Source organism: Mytilus californianus, unplaced genomic scaffold (genome assembly GCF_021869535.1).
Source record: "Mytilus californianus isolate M0D057914Y unplaced genomic scaffold, xbMytCali1.0.p SCAF_7, whole genome shotgun sequence".
In the NCBI taxonomy this organism is placed as follows: domain Eukaryota; kingdom Metazoa; phylum Mollusca; class Bivalvia; order Mytilida; family Mytilidae; genus Mytilus; species Mytilus californianus.
In genome coordinates, this window is record NW_026262723.1 from 74,489,333 (window position 1) to 74,510,968 (window position 21,636).

Sequence of the window (21,636 nt, forward strand, 5' to 3'; positions counted from 1 at the left end):
AAGACATAAAAGAACTGTTCCTTATTAATATAAATACATGTAGACTATTCTTTATTATTGATTTATATTAGCATATTTAATGACTTCCATCCTATGAAAAGTAGTTCATAATGATTGCTTAGTCACAGTATTGTGTGTATTGCAAGAACATTAAGTAACATTACATTTTTTTACATTGCAACATGTCAACTCTTTGGATGACCATACTTTTTCTAGAAACTAGAACTCCAAGCAAAATTATTTCCAAGTATAAAGTAATTTATGAATGAATAAACAATTCACCAAAGTTTCATGCATATTGGTTAAAGCCTTTTTGAATTAATGTCCGACATGTTGACGACGGACGGATGGTCAACGGTACATGCATACCATAAAACGTCCTGTAAGCAGGCGTATAAAAAAAGAGTTCTTAATTAAGAAAACAATTACATCTCGTTGTTTGGTCACTGTCATAATAGTTGTCTCATTAGCATTTTAACCACCTCTCCATATTTGTAAGACAACAGAAGAAAATGATTTAACCCAAAAACAAAACTTAGTTGTAAGATCTCTGAAATTCTCTACACGGTATGAGTTTTACTCATTGTTGGAGATTGTACGGTTACAGTAACACCTGTAACTGCTTATACCCATTTCTTATGCACTTTGATTTGATAAACTCACTGAATATCATACCAAATCTCCTTATTTTCATATGCATTACAATTTACATGTACATGTAATTGTAAATATATATATCAGAACAGAATTCATTGCGCCACTTTCATTTATGCATCCTTTGGCACAATACAAGTTCTAAAATAGCACAATATAAAACAACTTAATGTTGTTTCAGATGAAAGTTTTGTTTCAGTTCCATTCATAGGATTTGTTAGAATTTTGTATGTTTTGCCAAGTCAAATAATTGGCTCTCTATGCACCTGTTTATTGGACACTTTTCTATCCCGTATAAGAGTTTTTCAACTAATTCTGTTTCTCTTTTTGAAAAAAAAGTAGGAATATTGACGGCAACATCCATTTTAGCAAACAAATCTTGCACATTAAAACCTTTATCTGCCATCATACTGTCACCTGGATCACATAATTGAACTACTCTATATCGTTCAACTATTTGACAGTCACTGGTACAACCAACATATGCATTAGAGACATAGTTGACTAAACCCTCAAGTGTCGAACATACAAGTATTTTCAGTGTTTCTGTTTTTATATGATGAAAAGGTTGCCTGTTGAGCTCTAGGAACTTTAGGTTTTCTCGCAGGACATTCTGTGCTGTCAATAATCCTAGTTGAAGGAAACTTTAATTTGATGTCAAATGGCGAAAAATACCTGACTAAACCGCTAGATGGCCAAGTGTTAGCCTCTCGCCACTGTTTAGACATAAAAACAATCAATGTATACACAATATTCTTAACACTAGATTTAGATATTGAAAACAATCTAGACAGTTGAAAGTTGGTTGTATAATGCCTCAATTTCATCAGTCATAAAAAACTGATTTTTATACTTATCAATTTGAAAATATATATATCTCAAATGTACTGCTGGACCAAGCATGGTCAAAACAAATAAAAATTTGGTATACGACTCTAAACAGGTATAAAAATGCATAGCTGTGTCATCATTTGCGAAATTCTCTGCTGAAAACAGTTACATAGGCATTGATGGTGTTTGCGTAATTCCATCTGTGAAGCTCAACATTAGCTCGGCAGTTGGTGGTGGACAGTCATAAATCCTTCTGCAGTATGAATGACTTCTTCGGGGAAACCAACTTCACAATCAAAATTTTCCTCTAGATTTCTCCTACATTATTCATCCAGTTTAGTTCTTTTGTTTTCACGGGAAACTGCAGTGCCCTGATTTTTCTTTTGTGGACGATTCAGTCTCTTGCTTGGTCCAGGAAAATAGGCTGGGAATGGCAGAAGCCATAAGTCTCTGTACATGTAAGGTGAGTTTGCGCCCTGAAAAAGGTTATAAAATATTAGTTTTTTGAAAATTAAATGAACTTCCATTAGCAATGTATACTTTGTACTACCTGGCGAAATGTTAACTAGATTTATTCATTACAATGTGGATAAAAGTTTAAAACTATGTTTGCCTGATTCAATGTATGTAACATGTTTGTAAATCCAATGAACAAACAATGAGAGACTTATGCAACACACGTACAATGTACCTAAATAACTATAATATACATGTAGATGAGAGCATGTCATTGTTTTGTTCCTGTTAACATAGTCATTGATATTTTTCAAGAAAGCTTATAAGGCATGGCTTATGCTAGTCCAAATAATTATGACGTCTTGAAAGGCTATTTTAATTTTTTTTCTGTGACACCTTCTTATATTGTCTTACGGTTGTAGGAAGGCATCACAGAAAAAATTAAAATAGCCTTTCAAGACGTCATTATTTGGACTAAGCTTATGCATTCCTGTCATTACTACATCATACATAAGAATAATTACTGCTAAATTAATTCTCAGTATGATATACCTCTTGTAGGAAATCATTATAATTGTAGCATTTACCAACAAATCTCAAACAGATACATTGAATCGTAATTCAAAAAGTCTTGAATTAACCACCCCCTTTTATTCTAAAACGATAATTGCGGTTGTAAACATACTTTGGTTTATTCGCACGGCGTTAATATATAACTGTATATATTTCTAAAAGAAAATAAAGTTTTACCATGAATAGTTTCCTGCACGTAGTCGTTTTCAGTAAAATGTGCCTTGCATTAACAACAGCTGATTGAGATAGACTCGTGTTCTCGTCCAATCTGCGTATGGGCCATGGCGTTGGTCCAACTTTCATTTCTTTTTAAGTCATTTGAAAATGCATGTCCTCCTCTTAAATGACATCCAGGTACACAACAACAAGTACTAGGCATCGTTAATTAAACATGTAAATTTGCACAGTGCAGATACCGGAAGTTAATGAACAGGAACGGCTACCACGGCGCCACCTATCCAGGAACGATAATACTTTTTACAACTGATACCGAAATAATAATTACGTCATCCGTTCACTTGCATAAACAGAAATGCGCTTTATAATATGCAATATAATTCATGTTCAGTCGACCTTTAATTGTTATATCAACGACTGAAATGATTTAAAAACATCTAGATTGCAAATAACACTCGAAATTAACCCGACCTCTTTCCACACGGAATTCAAATAATTCTAGTTTGTCAATCGGTTGACTGCTTATAATGCAAAATACAAATATATCAAAAAGTTTTGAAAACTAACAAAACACACGTTTCCTTATATCCTAATGTAAATGAAATGAAACAAACAAATTTTATATCACAAGAAGAAGAGGAGAGAATTCAACATTTCCGGATCTTATTATGGCCAAATGACCCCTCACGTAGATATGTCGGACATCGCGTAAGGAAAAAGATTAACCCGGCAACCAGAAAGGCATTAAAGCACTGCCTTTAAAAAATGATAATATTGCTACATACAATTTTCTTATGAAATCAGGTCCTTGTCTGGAAATACAATTCGACAATTATTATCGGAAGTAACAATAATTATTTGTTATTGTAACTTTTTGCAGGTAATCGTAGCCAGTACCATACTTAAAACCTTAACGAAATTCTGGTGTGTCTTTTCATAGTTTTTTGTTTTTGTTTTTTTTGGCATAGTGTCGTCAGCTTGTCTTCGAATAATGTGTTTGAATATCCCTTTGGCATCTTCCGTCTTTCCTTTCGGCAATAAAGATCGGAGCTTACGAACATGCCACGTGCGTGTTTCCAACTCACAACCTCAGTAGATACACTAGGCCACTCGGGCAACGAGGCCCTGTCCAATTTGGAAAACAGCATACAAAAATTCAACAAGTCTATTTTCACAGCATTTATTGCAGATATAAAGGCTTCATTATAAAATGTATATATATATATTCTCAATAACATACACTGAATTATAGATAAAACTTGGATCCTCCAAAATATTGCTCACAACAAAAAACATATATTCTACATTCACACTTTTCTGATATGCATTGGAATGCTTGTTACAATATATAATGATTTAAATATATCAAATCAAACCTTGTGTCAAATGGATAGGAAATAATATATGGTCAAATTAAGGATTCTTAGATCATTAGAAAACTTACCATTCCACTTTTGTGTATTTAAAGAGGACGACAATGGTAAGAAGAAAATAATTAACATTTTGAAAAACAGGTAATTTCTGGATAAATCAATTCACCAACAAAATATTTGTTCATAGGATATGATGCCCCTCTCGCACCATCACATTTCCATTTTCTGTGAACGGGAAAATTTGTTCAAACCCCAATTTGGAATATACTAGACAGTTCACTTTATAGCAAATATGTGTATGAAGTTTCAAGTTAATGTGACCACAAACAACCTTAAACAAAACGTTTACCTACCTTAAACTAAAACTTTAACCAAAACACATATTCATGTTCAGTAAACCAAGAAGGGTCAAAAACTGCATTTGGCATATATATTACACGGTTTACTTCATAATGAAAATATGCAGTAAATTTCAAGTTGATGTGAACACAAACTGACCTAAACCAAAACTGTAATCTACCATTAACCAAAACTTTAACCCAATACTGAAAGAACGAACTCATAGAACGGAAAACATAATGCACCTCTGCTATTGTTGGCGGCTCAACTGAACTCATATATTGCAAACTTTGGGTTTACTATTTACATGATTGAAAGATTAAGTATGTTTTAATAAATTAGTAATAAATCAACCAAATAGAGTGATTGGAATTCAAATAAAGCATACCTGAAATGTTTTGTTTTTGTATAAAAAAAACAAAGCACCTTACATCATAAAAAGTTTAAGTGGCCACAACCACAAAAATATATCACATTGGAATGTGTATTATTATGAATCATTTCGAGATCTTTTGTCAGATGTAAGAAGTTTTTCTGTATCACAGTCAGCCGATACAAAGTCATTATCCCATTCTAATTCAACAGACTGCGCTGGACTTTCTTTATTTCTTGTACCAATGGTGGCATAAAGATTTTCTTCAGTTGATGACCTTTGTCGCTTTTGAGGCACTACACCTAAAATCAATTCAAATTATTGAAAAAACATAATGAAAGTGACAATTTCTTACTACTTCTGTATACTTTAAAAAGAATGATTAAAGAGAGGTCATCATTACTATAGAGGAACGTGAAGTTAAAATATAATGCAAACTTCTTTTAATTCTTCTTGTGCAGCTCCTGTATGAAGTCTTTTACTTGTACCTACCTGTCTGACACCGTTTATCTGACTTTATTTGCATAGTCCATTGATTAACCTTAACTTTTCATAATTATGTCTGTTTCTCAGATACTATACGTAAATGGTAAACCATATTTAATGTTTAGATGGATAAAAAGTAACATGTCTGATTACAGTATTTATCTGATCTTGAATTATTTTCATGGTTCATTGGTCAAAATTAAGATTTATGAAAAGTTACATTTCTCAAATACTATAATTTTTGGGCATTATTATTCGGAGAGTATAAAAACTGTAATGGTGACAATGGTGAACTTGAATGCCCGACATGGTTCGTCTGATCTTTACCTGAATTTCAAAGTTCATTGATCAACTTTTAAATTTTCGTAATAAGGTCAATTTCTAAGTTATCATAAGTGACAGGTCACCTATATTCGATTAGCTTAATAGGATTCATCTTACCTCAAATATATCATAAATAATGTTAAGTTAATGTCATATTAAGCTTATTCAATCATGATTCGTAGCAGGCGAGACCACATTTTATCGAGTGAACTCTTGATTTACATATTCATCCATTTTCATAGTGACAGTTTCATATTATTGCTAACATACTTTAGTATAGCCTACCTTCTTCGTGTTCCCATTCTAAGTCTATTGATGATGATTTATCTTTGGTCTGTGTCCCTGATAAAGAACTTGTGGAACTATGTCCATCTGTTGAGCCTGTTCAACATAAGCAATATATTTGAGGTATATTTAGTGTAGACCAACATTAATCAAATTTTAAAAAATACAGGTTTCTTATCAACTGTAGTTTCGGCATAAAATGTGAGCTTCACTTTGATTTTAAAGCAAATGTATATCTCATTTTACTATTGCTGCAAATCTGCTACAATTCAAAATGAAGGCCTACACGGAGTCTTCGTAATAGACTATATATGAACTGTTTCATTTTTGCAAACAAATCTGCAATGTCGACTATTATATCTGTACTTACCGTGATTTAAATGAGTCTTTCTGAGGGATCGTGCCCTAACACTTTCTAAGAACATATCAAAATCATCTTCTCCTCCTGCACTGGAATTGAATATATATTTATCATATAAAAATGAAACCGAGTCTGCACAATTTCAAAATGAAAAAAGTTTAAGTCAGCAAGAGTAACTGTATTCTAGAGTCTTCAAAATATCTGGTCAATTTTGGTACTTCCAGGAAATAATTGCTTGCTTTTTCATTGTAAATTGTATTACTGTATACATTAAAATTATATGCATCTAGACAGTGAATAAAGTAATTCATTTGTTATTTGAACCACTTTCTTATTTCTAATAATGAAGACAAGTATTATTCAGATGGTCTGTATATCCAAGCCATTGTGTAATGTATAAGAAAAATTATTTATTTTGAATGAAAACAAAAGTGTATTAAGGATGTTCGCTACTCTATTTCAAAATAACAAGCTTTTTAAAAGACTGTTATAAATTGATAGTATGTAAATAAAGGAACTAAAAAAGCAGAAAAAAATGAAGGGTCCGTGTGCTTGTTTTCGAGATATAAGCCATTGAAAATTTGGCGGGAAATAATTCTCTCTAGACTTTTCATACATTTAACATTGGCACCCTTTTTCTTTAAAAAAAAAACAAGGATTTTGTAGCATTTTCAAATATGGCTATTTAAACTATATGTAATAAAATTATGAAAAGAAAAATAGGGGTTAGCGGGCAAAATTTTTAGTGGCACTAACATGGATAAAACTAGAGGATTCCGAATATCTGACAAAAATTAAAAAACAAGAGTAGCGAACGTCCTTAATTTCATGTTTCCGAAGCGTTTTTCTGGATTTACCTTCATCAAGAATGCTCAAACCCAAACATTTGAAAGCCAAGAGTGTATAAGACCAAACCAACTCACAACTTATATCACCAAAATGGACCAAACATTTGAAAGCCAAGAGTGTATAAGACCAAACCAACTCACAACTTATATCACCAAAATGGACCAAACATTTGAAAGCCAAGAGTGTATAAGACCAAACCAACTCACAACTTATATCACCAAAATGGACCTAACATTTGAAAGCCAAGAGTGTATATTAAGACCAAACCAACTCACAACTTATATCACCAAAATGGACCTAACAAAGCAAAATTCATCTAAGGTCAACTTTGCCTGAGGGTGCTGGAACCTTAGTTTCTTAATAATTTCTTAATTTAACAACGGAAAATTTATGAAAGGTTTATAAATTATGTCAGTACCAAAGCACTGACTACTGAATTGATGACAACATTGGGAACTTACAATCTACCAGCAGTGGTGTTTAAGAGAGAAAATGATATGGGAACAATGTACAAGAAACAACATTCTCAAGATATACTTGGAAAATGCCACATACTAGTATCAGAGGAACATTCTTGAACTCTGACACTTTTAAAAATTAATTACATTTCCCATTCTGTTTCATCATCACCAAGCCATGATTTTCCACTTCTGGAAGCAGTTTTATTTTTGGCAGTTGTCTCTTTCGCTTTTTGGAATTTAGCAACCCGTGCTGCTTCACGTTTAGCTTCATAGAACTTTTCTTCTTCAGCTCGGATTTCTTCTTCTTCTTGTCTCAACTTAAAAGTAATAAATAAATAAATTTAAAGGTTTTTTTTAACATTAAAGCCTTTGCTAACTATACCAAAGGACATTAATTGCAATAGCTGAGTGTAAGAAAATGAAACAATACTGTATAATTGCATGCGTCCGAAGCGCTGTTCTGGATTTACCCTCATCAGGAACGCTCAGAGCCGAAAAATTCAAAGCCCAGAATTATAAGAACCGAAACAGTTGAAGAGCTATTTGACCAAAAAAGACATTAAAAAATAGCCAAATCCATCGAAGGTCAACATTGCCAGAGGAAGTTGAAACCTTAGTTTCTTTATAATTTCAAAATTTATAGACGGACAATTTTAGAAAGGTTTGTTATAAATCATGTCAGTATCGAACTACTGACTACTGAGCTGATGATACCCTCGGGGACTGTTATTCCACCTGCAAAGGTATCGACCCAGTGCTGTAAAAAAACGAAAACAACACATTATAAATGTTATGCGTCCGAAACGTTTTTTTCTGGATTAACCTTCATTAGGAAATCTCAAAACCGAAAATTTGAAAGCTAAGGATGAGTAAGTTAAAACAGTTAAAATGATTGTCTTTACTCTAAGCAATTTAATTTTTCATTGTTAACTTTGACAATTTTCTCTCCATGATAAGATTTGCTCTTGCTCTTTGTAACAATAAGTTGACTTACAAAATTATTAACGATTATTTTAACTATAAAATTTAATTTGAGATTCCACTACTAAGTTTAGTAATGCTGATTTGAATAGTAAAATAACAAATATACCGAACTCCAAGGAAAATTCAAAACGGAAAGTCCCTTATCAAATGGCAAAATCAAAAGCTCAAACATATCAAACGAATGGAAAACAACTGTCATATTCCTGACTTGGTACAGGCATTTCCTTATGTAATAAACTGCTTCGCTGGTTGCTGAATAAATGTAGTCAAAGAACTTGAAATTGGTTATATGAATTGAATTTATATTCAATTAAAGATTTCTTGCTGTTGTGCAATACACTGTGCTGTTGCGCAATACTTAGTAAATCTGTTGTCAGACTATAAACAATTAAAGTTCAATTAATTCTCAATGTCAAATTAAAAATTTATGAAAATGTAAAGGGAGCTTACATCAATAGATATAAATAATTCACCAAAGTTTCATGAGAATTTCTGACAGCATTTTTGAGTTATTGTCCAAAAAATGGAAAATCCCCCCTTTTTTAATGAATAAAACCCCATAACTCAGAAATGTAAAATGTAAAATTTATAAAATTCTAAAAGGAACTTACATCAATAGATATAAACAATTCACCAAAGTTTCATAAGAACTGCTGAAAGCATTTTTGATTTTTTGCCTGAAAACTGGAAAATCCCCTTTTTTTTATGAATAAAACCCTGTAACTCGGAAATGTAAAATCTAAAATATATATAAATCAAAAGGGAGCTCATGTCAATAGATATAAACAATTCACCACAATTTCTTGCAAGTTGGTGATAGCATTCTCGAGTTATTGTCCGAAAACTGGAAAATCCCCCCTTTTTTAATGAATAAAACCCCATAACTTGGAAACGTAAAATCTAAAATTTATAAAAAACGAAACTGAGCTCACGTCAATAGATATAAACAATTCACTTAAGTTTTATGCAAATTGGTTAAAGCGATTTTGAGTTAATGTCCGACATGTTGACGACGGACGGACGGACGGACAGAGGTATACCATAATACGTCCCGTAAACGGGCGTATACAAAATGGTGGATTAAAAAAACAACCGATCTGACTTAGCACTGATTTCGCTTGATTTAATACCATAATGATTATTATCACATAATGTTTCTGTTGCAAAGACAGATCAAAACTTGCTTAGTTAAAATCCATTCTTTTGTGCAATACATTGAATATATTAACACTCAAAAATATGTTCATGTTCGATCTGATAAAAAAAATCTTACCACTGTTCGATAATAAACTGTGTTTAATGAAACTTTTAAAAGAAAAGCTCCAACAAACATGAAGAAAGTGTATAAACATGACTTTACAAAATGCAAAACAAAATTTACATCTTTTCAATATATTTAAACTACGTAAATAAATTTATATGTGCATACAATTTTTTAAAATAACAAATAATATAAATATAATTAAATATAAACATAACAGAATAAAAAAAACAACTATAGCAAAGTGAAGCGTTCTGTGAAAATAAAATGCGTAGTATATTCAGAAATTGCATTACCACAATAAAGATTGATCCTAAACCTTCATTTTATGCACATATATAAATAATTAAAATGGGTGCATTTGTCTACGAGACAGTCATCAAATAATCATCTGTCTTGTATGTGAACTAGAGCTCTGGATGTGAACCTTTAAATGGAAATTTTGCATTTAAAGTTAATATTACAAATGGATACAAGAGAATGTATACCAAAGAAGAAGCTACCTGTAAGCAAATCGTATCCTACCTTAGAGTCGATTTCTGCATCAAGTATTTTTTGGTGTTTAACGATGTCCGTATAAGATTTATTCAACAAAAGCTGTTTTTCTTTTTCAGTCACCAATCTAATATACAAAAAAATAAAAGGAAAATTCAACACATGCAGACATTAATTAACTGAAAACATTGCAACAAGACATATTGTCTTTTCTTTTTTATTTGTACAACATAAATAAATGATAACAGCCAAGTACAACATCTTATAATATTTTTAAATTACCTTACCCGCTCAACATAGGAGGAAACTGTAAAAGGTCCTGGTTGTAATTCCAAATTTACTCTACAAAATCAACTGCTCCATTTTAAAAAGCTTAAATCTGCTTTGAAATTTACTTATATGACAAAAAAAAAACTCCAAATCATGGACTGTATCATCAGGGGGATCTTAGAAGTAAAACATGTAATAAGATGATCTTAGGTAGATGCGGATCCAGGATTTTGAAAAAGGAGGCCAACACTAGGCAATGTTAGGGTTTGTAACAAGAGGCTCTCAAGAGCCTGAATCTCTCACCTGAATTTTTTTGCTCAATTCATTCATCAATCATGATTTATATTTTTGCTTTTTAATGTATATCGGTTTTTGCTTAAAATGCCACTTAAAAACTCTTTGTTTTGGTCATATTTGCTTCAAAATAAAAAAAAAATTATTTGTCTGCAATCTCACTGCAGATAGATTTTAAATTGTTGATCATATTTATTCTGTAAGTTTTGTCCTTGTTGCTTAAGAGATGAAATATAAAAACTGCATTTTACTACTATGTTCTTTCTTGGCAATAGCAGCTATGCTGAGATCATCCCCATTTTTTGGTGGGGTTCGTGTTGCTTAGTCTTTAGTTTTCTATGTTGTGTCATCTGTACTATTATTTGTCTATTTGTCTTTTTATTTTTGGCCATGGTGTTGTCAGTTTGTTTTCGATCTATGAGTTTGACTGTCCCTCTGGTATCTTTCGTCCCTCTTTTACAATGCATTATATTTTAGATGAGTGATTCCTATATATAATTCCTAAAAATGTGTTTGTTGAGGTATAAAATTAATAAAAAAAATCTTTCAAGGGCAATAACCAAAACTATAATTTCTCCCAAAAAACTATTCCGTACAATAACCCAACAAGGGGTTGGCAAATTGGTCTGAACTTTGCTCTAACTGCTTTAGTTTGTGAGATATAAGCCAAAAACTGCATGTGTCCCCTATGTTCTGTTTTTAGCAATGGTGGCTATATTTGTTGATGGAGCAAAACTTTGGATTCAATTTATAAACAAGATACCCTAAGGAACATTCGGTTAAAGTTTGCAAGTATTTGGCCAAGCAGTTTCAGAGGAGAAGATTTTTTAAAAAGTAACAAACGCACAAAAAAAGTAAAAAATTGTGTTTCAAGGGCAATAACTCCTTAAGGGTTCAATTGATAATTTGATCATGCTGACTTATTTGTAGATCTTACTTAGCTGAGCATTTTTCTTATTTACACTTTCTTTCTATCTACTATAATTTAAAAGATAATAACCAATAAAATGCTCCGCTGGGGCGCAGCTTGATACGACCGCAGAGGTCGAACCCTGAACAGTTTGGGCAAGTATGGACACAACATTCAAGCTTGATAAGCACTGAATTTGGATTGTAATTAAATATTTGACACAGCATAGGTTTCTGACACAGAATGGAAGTGGTCTAAGAACTTAAAAAATTTTAACTTACCTATTCAAACCATATCATTATTATTTGCTTTTATATATAAATCAGAAATAACCAATTTAAAATGGAAAATTTTAAAGAAAAAAAATGAAAAAAAAAATCCCCCCCCAAATTTTTTGAACCTCCTTATGATTCATCACCCCCAAACTCAATCCCAGCCTTCCCTTTGTGGTATGGTACCTTGCAGTACAATTTCAGAGAGATCCATACACTTGAACACAAGTTATTGTCTGGAAACTAGAAAAATGCTTGTTTTTTGGCCCCTTTTTGGCCCCAAATTCCTTAACGTTTAGGGCAATTACCCCAAACTCAAACCCAGCTTTCCCTTTGTGATATGGAACCTTGCAGTACAATTTCATAAAGATCCATACACTTACACACAAGTTATTGTCCTGAAACTAGAAAAATGCTTCATTTTTTGCCCTTTTATGGCCCCTAATTCCTAAAATTTTGAGGGAATTACCCCCAAAATCAATCCCAGCCTTCCCTTTGTGGTATGGTACCTTGCAGTACAATTTCAGAGAGATCCATACACTTGAACACAAGTTATTGTCTGGAAACTAGAAAAATGCTTATTTTTGGCCCCTTATTCCTAAACTTTTTGGGCAATTACCCCCAAACTCAATTCCAGCTTTCCCTTTGTGATATGGAACCTTGTAGTACAATTTCATAAAGATCCATACACTTACACACAAGTTATTGTCATGAAACTAGAAAAATGCTTGTTTTTTGCCCTTTTTTGGCCCCTAATTCCTAAATTTGGAGGCAATTACCCCCAAAATCAATCCAAGCATTCCCTTTGTAATATGGAACCTTGTGATACAATGTCAGAGAGATCCATACACTTACACACAAGTTATTGTCATGAAACTAGAAAAATGCTTTTTTTTTGCCCCTTTTTGGCCCCTAATTCCTAAAATTTGGAGGCAATTACCCATAAAATCAATCCCAGCATTCCCTTCGTGATATGGAACCTTGTGGTACAATGTCAGAGAGATCCATACACTTACACACAAGTTATGTCTGGAAGTTACAAAAATGCTTATTTTTGGCCCCTTTTTGGCCCCTAATTCCTTAACTGTTGGTACCATAAACCCCAAAATCAATCCTCACCTTCCTTTTGTGGTATTGAACCTTATGGTAAAATTTCATTGAGATCCATTCACTTAAACTAAAGTTAGAGTGCGAAAACTAATGTGTCTTCGGACGACGCCGGACGACGACGACGACGACGCCAACGTCATACCAATATACGACCACAAAATATTTTTGGCGGTCGTATAAAAACTGTAAAATTTCCTAAAAATAAACAACTTCTGACAGTAACCCAACAATGGGTTCTCCAATTGGCCTGAAAATTTCATAGCAGATAGATTTTGACCTATTCATCACTTTAACTCCTTTCACGTTTGCTCTAACTGCTTTAGTTTTTGAGATATAAGCCAAAAGCTACATTTGACCCCTATGTTCTAATTTAAGCAACAGTGGCCATGTTTGTTGATAGATCTAGTAACTTCAGATACAATTTATAAACTAGTTACCCTAAGGTGAGCTAAAAAGTCTATCCATTAACCATATATGTAGTCCCATAGTTGGGGCCTCCCCCTAAATCCCCCTCTGCTAGGACATATCTTAATTCTAAGTATATAATGTTTTTGAAAGAGTCAAATCCTAACACGAATATTCCAGATGATAGCATGTAAAAGTTGTTTGAACATACCCTCATTTGTACTATAGACTGAAACGGTGTCTCGAATATTTAACGTGCTAACCCACAAAAAAAGAGGTCAACAGGAAAATACATCATCCAACTCAGATCGTTGTTTTAACACCGATCCCACCCGTATTTACTCTTACTCCTTCATTCATGTGCTTAGTTGTAAAAGACAGCAATTATCAATACTAAAAGTCTTAAGTTTGACCCGGAATTTGAACCCGCGACTATCCACAATGGAGACAAGCACGCTTCCACGGGACAACCGATGCGGTAAACCATGTACAATCAACTTCGCATTTTCTACTTGACCGAATCTGAACTCGTTTTTTATTGCAATAATGGATATTACATGCGTTACATTTTCAACGGCATATAAAAGTGCGAAACAACACATGAGTCATGCGGGATTCAGCCTCTTTTACATTTTCAACGGCATATAAAAGGGCGACACAACACATGAGTCATGCGGGATTCAGCCTCTTTTACATTTTGCAACAACTTAGGAAAGAAGCCAATATTTTTTAAAAGCTGCATTTGATTATCTTTTTTCTATCTTTATTTAAAAGTGCAGTTGAATTTTTATTCTAAATCTGAAATTCGTGATGAAAGATAACTCTAATTTTGTGAATTTTTCAGAACAACCTTAATATACACACATGATCACATGCATCTATAATCCGTAGGGATGGTTAATAGAGACGGACAACTAAAACCGGTATTAGAGATTTCAGTTGAGTGACTTTTTTTAATATAAATTAAGTATATTCAATATTTTAGATAATTATTCGCTTAAACATTATGTGTTCAAATTAACGTCTTTGCAGGTTACTTACAGACATTCATTTTTTATTCAATACAGTGTTACATTTATTACTGCCATCATTGTTTCTCAAAATACTTCAATTGCCCTCACATATATCATCACATAAAGAAAGAGAAGCAGGCGCTTTAAACAGAATGAACAAATCTCTTGGTTAGAGTCAAGTGACCTTTGTTAAAATGTCTATTTTAAGTAAACTTGTGCTATGTTTTGGATATTAAAGGTCACTTTTATAGATATTCACATAAATTTATAAAATCTACATTATTTCGTTACATAACACATATTTTCATTTTATCACTTCGTTCATGCATCTATTTATTTTGAAAAAAAAACCCGGTTACTTGAAGAAGAAGAAATGTCACAAACAGTTTTTGTTTGGTCTGTAACATACGTTAATTTTGATAGTCGGAAGTCCAGAGGCCATATTTTAAAAATATTCAATGCAGGAATACAACAACGTTTTGATAATATGAAATAAAGAAAAAAAAACCTTTATATATTGGTGTCATGTGTCATAAGCTCTTTTCTGGATTTATCTTCATCAGGAAAGCTCAAACCCCAACACATGAAATGAGCCCTGTTTCATCTTCTGTTATGATTATACATATCTTCTCATATATAAGGACAATCCCTTTTTATATTTCTGTATCGTGGTCACGTTTCATATGCATTTGTGACATCATCTCGTACTTTGTAGGTGTGTCAAGTGCGTTTGTCCACTACAGTCTAACTTAAAACATTTGAACTTTAATGAAACCCAACCATATTTGCCGTACTGTGTTTGAGTCAGTAGTTAGCTTGTTGTGACCCTTTTTCTTCAAATGCAAACAATGGGCCGACCATTATACTTTTGGCTGTTTTGTTGTGAGTGTTCCAGAAACATGAGTCGTAGGTACTGACATTGATATCATCCCCTGAGATACTGGTAATAGCTGCATTGACCAGTACCTCCGCTGGCGGACTGTCAGTTCTAGTAAGTATTTGCAACTAAGTAGACAGTGATTCTTTTGATTTCTTGAAAGGCAGGGATTATATAAACGTAGAAATTTTGACACAATATGAAACCTTTTTGAACTTGATCGCTGCGATCACTCGACAAAAAGCTTCATATTGTAACTCGCAGCTGATATTTTACAATATCGAAAGGCAGTCAACCTAATAATCGGTACTTATATTTTTTTGAGATACCATTTTCTAAAACTGAATGTTTAACTCAGTAATTGAAACAAAAAAGCATTTTACTACGATTGTCAATATAAAATATTATCAAATTAACGAAGATGTGAAATATGTTAAAAAAAAATATCAAATTATAAAACAAGTATATTATTCTGACAAAAAAAGGTCAGGATACCAAAGTTGCATGAGTAGATATAACAAAATGTTAAGTTTTCTCATTACGATGTAATTGAATCAGTCTTTGTAAGATTTGCCTAGTAGTTTCAGATAAGAAAATTTTATTTAATTACTCAAAACTATTACTAGGTGTTCTCCGTAGATAAAAGAAGACTTGGTCTTCCAACAAAAAAAATCACATTTTTATACCGACATTTCTGTAAAAGGACTGTCAAAATATCTTTCGGAAATGAATCAGAACATCATTATTGAAATGGTGAGGCTACAAATAATAAACAATTTACTAAAGTTTTCGTAAAAAATGCTGAAAGCATTTTTGAGTTATTGTCCGAAAACTGGAAAATCCCCCTTTTTGTAATGAATAAAGCCCCATAAATCGGAAACGTATAGTCTACAATTTATAAAAATCAAAAGGGAGCTCATGTCGATAGAAATAAACAATTCATCAAAGTTTCTTGCAAATTGGTGAAATTGTTTTTGAGTTCTTGTCTGAAAACTGGAAAATCCCCCCTTTTATAATGAATAAAACCCCAAAACTCCGAAACGGTAAAACCGAAATTTATAAAAAACGAAAGGGAGCTCACGACAATAGATATAAACAATTCACAAAAGTTTCATACAAATTGGTGAAAATGTTTTTGAGTTATTGTCCCAAAACTGGAAAATCCCCACTTTTTTAATGAATAAAACCCCTAAACTCGGAAACGGTAAATCCGAAATTTATAAAAAACAAAAGGGAGCTCACGTCAATAGATATAAACAATTCACCAAAGTTTCATGCATATTGGTTAAAGCGTTTTTGAATTAATGTCCGACATGTTGACGACGGACGGACGGACGGACGGACAGACGGGCGGACAGACGGTCAACGGTATACCATAATACGTCCCGTAAACGGGCGTATAAAAACTGAGAACGTATAGAACTGCTCTTACATCGCCTTCATGAAAAGAAAGTATTCAGATAGCTGCCTTTTCTTTTTCTTTATTTAAAAAAATACTGGTTCACGGAGGAATACCTACTCTTCTTTATTAATACAGTTGTTAAACTTTTTATTTTTTTGCACCATTTTCCAGTTTTTTTAACATATATACACATTCTTTATTAATTGCATTTTTTATATCTGAACCATTAGACAGAATGTTGGCATACCAAAACTCAACATGACCTGCAGAAAATTAATCTCTTTTTTTTTTTGACATAGTTCTTTTAACCTATTTATTTCAACAAAAATATTTCAATATATCATTGTATGCAGTTTTTCATGCACTTCTTTTTAGATAGAAAGAATTTCATAAACTTTAATAGAAATAGTACTCTGCAACCAAATAATGATTGTGACATATACAAATTATACGATTAAAACCATTATAATCGTTAAAACCCATGCTTTCTTTATACACTATATCAGATTTAACATGATGAATTATCTTTTCATTAAAACCTTTGACGGGGATAAAACATCGACAGGGATGACATATATTGAATACCCAAACGTCTACTCTTTATATCTACTATTACAATCGTTTACCGTGTATTGTGAGATTTTTATATACTCATCAATACCTATATAAATTACTTGACTGATCATTTATGAGTTATTGATGTCTACTGTTTCTTTATTGTCATACCTTGTCATTTCATCTTCATTATTATCCTACAAAGATAAACATATAAAATGATATGAAATAAAAATTATAAAATATAGGTCCAAGTCCTTATATCAATTTAGTTTTCTTTTAAGAATTTTATTTCAGATTGAAAAGAGTCAAAGCATACAACGTTAACATATACTTACTTGGTGTAACGTATTCAAATGTTTCATACAAAAACATGAAAAGTGAGATAATTATCGCCTATTAATGAATTAATAATAAAACATTTCTTCAAAAAGAGAACTATCGCAGTGGTCGTTCGCATACAGAGCGTTTTAAAGTAGAAAATCTCAAGAGCTATTTCCTTTAAGAAATACAAATGTTTCACTGCTATTTATAACGTTTACATGACTTTCAAATTTTTTTAGCGTCAACGTATTGGAAAATTATAAAATTGGGTCATCAATAAATTTAGATTTTGTCATATATATGTGAAATATTGAAAGTTCAGTACGTAATACTGATGTCAGCAAACAAATATATATATCCGTTTGTTTGTCTCTCTGTGTACACATACAATATGAATTGACATACATAGATGAGTCGAGTTGTCGATGATATTTTTATATTTTCCAATTAAATTCAAATAATCATTGTACTTACATCGTCCATCAGATTCTCAAACTGAAAAAAAAATAAGAAAGACAATTAGAAACTTATGTACACATATGTGTATTATCAATATCAGGACCCATAATGAGCTTTGTTGTGTATAAATTAACATGACCGTCCAATTGTTAATATTTCAATTTTATTCAGGCATATTTGGACCACATTCTGATTAATAATACCTATATGTAGACAGTATAACATAACATGATCAGCAAAACTATTATTATGAAAAAAAGATATTAATAATGAAAGAATAAACCCATTTCTTCAGGTTAGCTCCAATGGTCAATTTGATAAAAATAATATGGGAGCTACTCCTAACGATTAAATACAATTCATATAAGACGATACATCGAAAAAATTAATAAAAAAGTACAATTTATTTATTCATTTTTATTCATTTTTTTGAAGTTTGTTTTGTAAAACTTGGAAAAGTCCTATACACTGTATAAGTACAATTTCTCCATACTCCTCTCAACTGCAAAATATATAGCGTACTTTAAAGCATCGCAACTAATGGTATTTAATCCTATTTTAATTCATTTTTTCATATTTCAATTCCATTTTATTTGGATATTTGTATCATTGAATATGCTAAAGTTGGTCGTGTAAAAGTTTACCTAGGGCTCTTAATATTGTAGTGCATTTAAGTTTCTAGAAATATACCTTCATGAAACTCCTAAGTTCGAGTGCTTTTATTTCAAAATATGGTTTAACCTCACATTCTAATCATTCTAACAAGTTTATGATGTCCATGATTATTGATTGAGAAAACCAAAATGTTTGCCGTTGAACAACAGACATTTAACTTTAACACAAACAAACGAACCAATATCTATCAAAGACTAAACTATTTGTTCCGAGAAAAAAAAACAGTGTAAAAACTCAAAATGTATAAAATTACAAGGCATTGGCGCGTCCAACAAATCATAGTTTATTAAAAGATACAATGGATGTACAATATTGAATAGACAACATAAACATCGTATCAAACTGTTCAACCAAGGCATGATTTGAGAGTCAGTATATGAACAAAAACCTAAACAAATCCAATGCAAACTTTTAGTATTGTATTTGAGTCAGAGTTCAATTTTTTTTTTGTCCGAAGACGAAAAGCAGCAAAAAAACACAATCGATGAGACGTGACAGAAAAGGACTCGAGTTGACAATAGTAATGAAATCACATATTGAATAACAGAAAAAATATTTTTTACACCAATACTAAACATCGCCAATTGACGAATACTCATCAAAGATTATTCCTCATTATTCCCCATGGACAGCCTAGAGCCAGGAACATATTTCTATGTAATAAATATTAAAAGATATGTCGTTTATCAGACAATGGGGTGGATGAGATGAAGATTGCTATACATCGTAGCAGAAAATAATTGACAATTCCCGATTAAAAAAGGCAAATAATTTGTTTACCGAAAAGAATGTAAGCGTTAGTGAGTAACAGTGTAAATAAACTCATCATGGATACCAGGATTGAAATTTTGTATTTGCGCCAGACGCGCGTTTCATCTACAAAAGACTCATCAGTGACACTCGAATAAAAAAAAGTTAAAAAGGCCAAATAAAGTACGAAGTTGAAGAGCATTGAGGACCAAAAAGTTCTTAAAGTTTTGCCAAATACAGCTAAGGTAATCTATTCCTGAGGTAGAAAAGCCTTAGTATTTCAAAAATGTAAAGTTTTGTAAATTAACAGAACGACAGAAGTAAAAGTATTAGTATATCACGAGACGCTTACCCAGTCGACGCATCCGGTCTCGCTCATTTTGGATTATGTGATTCTCTCAGTTTTTGTTTGTTACATTGATTTATCTCTTCCTAATCGATTTAACGAGTTTTGAATATCGATAAACAAATATCGCCTTAATTTACACATGTCTTAAAATCAAAATGTTACCTAATGTGTTTACCATTGTCGATACAATATTGCACATTTTACAGCTGTTTGCCATTACAGTCCCTTCTCCTTTTGCATTAAAAGACATCCTAAATAAACATGTGAAGGACAAAACATAGCTTTACCTCTGATTGAATTTCTGTGTTGGTTACTCATATCAAAAAGTCCTTCTTATTTTTTTTTATAGTCACTCTGATGCGACAAACTGGAAAATTAAAAAAAAAAAAAAAAAACAAAAAGGAGCTTCCTTTCCATAATCCTAGGGACGAGGTTCAATAACTCTAAAATGACAGAGCCAATAATAAAAATAATTGAAAGAGAGCTTTCTTCCGTCAATTTCAATGTTTTGTTAAAGTTAAAAGATAATTGGTTAAAGCGACCTTGAGTTAACGTACGAAGTGTTAACGGGCGGAAGGATGGAGATTGGTATACCAAAAAGGGGCCTCGGTGGCCGAGTGGTTTAAGTAGTTACTACTGTAATCACTAGCCAGTCAACACTGAGGTTGTGAGTTCGAACCCCGCTCGTGCGGGTGCACTCGACTCCAATCTTAATTGACTAGGATTGTCAGTTTTCCTATCGAAGGTTGGAGGTTTTCTCCGGGCACTGCGGCTTCCTCCACCAATAAAAACTGACCGCCATGAAATAGCCCAAAAACGGTGCTTAAAAGTGGCGTTAAAACACCAAAAATCAAATCAAATGGTATACCAATGATACGTCCCGTCCCGTCTTCGAAGAGCGTATACAAATCAACAACATTTTTTTTCTTTCAAACTTTTAAAAAAGCGGAATATTGAAATAATATTTCGCTATAAGAAGTCAGTTTGGTTCAATTTTGTCAATATAAGCTAAGTAAAACATCGCTGATGTATTATTGGCTTGTAAATCAATAATTTATCTCATATGAATCCGTATTCATGCAACCTTCGATTCGACCCTTAGCCGAAAATTGGTTGTGCATGATGTATGTTTAGTTATTGTAAGAAAAGAATATCAACATTGATACGTGGAACAACGGAGCCACCAGAAAGAACCATTTCGTTGACTCATTCGGCCCAGAAAAAAAAAATATACTGGTAAAAAGAAGATTTTTGTATTTTTTAATCTATCATCATGACATGAAATTGAACAGACCTAAAAAAAAAATCGTCATACTATGATTGAATGTGCTTGTCTGTTTATTTTTATTGACATTAATGTTTATATCGGGTCATATGATATAGGTATTCTTCGGAGGTCATCTCGATGATAAATTCTGATGCGTCGTCTAAAATACGCACGAAATGCTGATACATTACAACGATTCCATGCACTTTTAATTGTTTCTTTTTGTCTTTTTGTAATTTGGGTATGTTTTATTATGTACTAAATCAAATATGAGAATTTGCGTCAAATCGGTGAACATAAATTTGACAGCTAATGCCCGTTTTATTAAATAGAAATCTATATATCATCAGTTTATGTGTAGCTGCTTCTGAAATGTCCATACAAACAGGTTTTAAAAAAAGGTGAATTGTTGATCTTTTAGT

The 21,636-nt window shown here is 32.3% G+C and overlaps 1 protein-coding gene across 1 annotated transcript in view; it reads right to left on the reverse strand.

The window, feature by feature from the left end:
• Positions 1 to 3,855: 3,855 nt before the first annotated feature.
• The window catches only part of LOC127708495 (AP-1 complex-associated regulatory protein-like), a 36,900-nt gene continuing 19,119 nt past the window's right edge, over positions 3,856 to 21,636 (reverse strand). The window contains exons 3-9 of the mRNA XM_052213386.1: positions 18,189 to 18,209; positions 17,562 to 17,587; positions 10,313 to 10,409; positions 7,687 to 7,859; positions 6,242 to 6,321; positions 5,872 to 5,967; positions 3,856 to 5,078 (exon numbers count right to left, since the gene is read on the reverse strand). Of these exons, the coding sequence (XP_052069346.1) occupies positions 4,894 to 5,078; positions 5,872 to 5,967; positions 6,242 to 6,321; positions 7,687 to 7,859; positions 10,313 to 10,409; positions 17,562 to 17,587; positions 18,189 to 18,209 (678 nt within the window). The 3' untranslated portion in view covers positions 3,856 to 4,893. The remainder of the gene's footprint in view (positions 5,079 to 5,871; positions 5,968 to 6,241; positions 6,322 to 7,686; positions 7,860 to 10,312; positions 10,410 to 17,561; positions 17,588 to 18,188; positions 18,210 to 21,636) is intronic.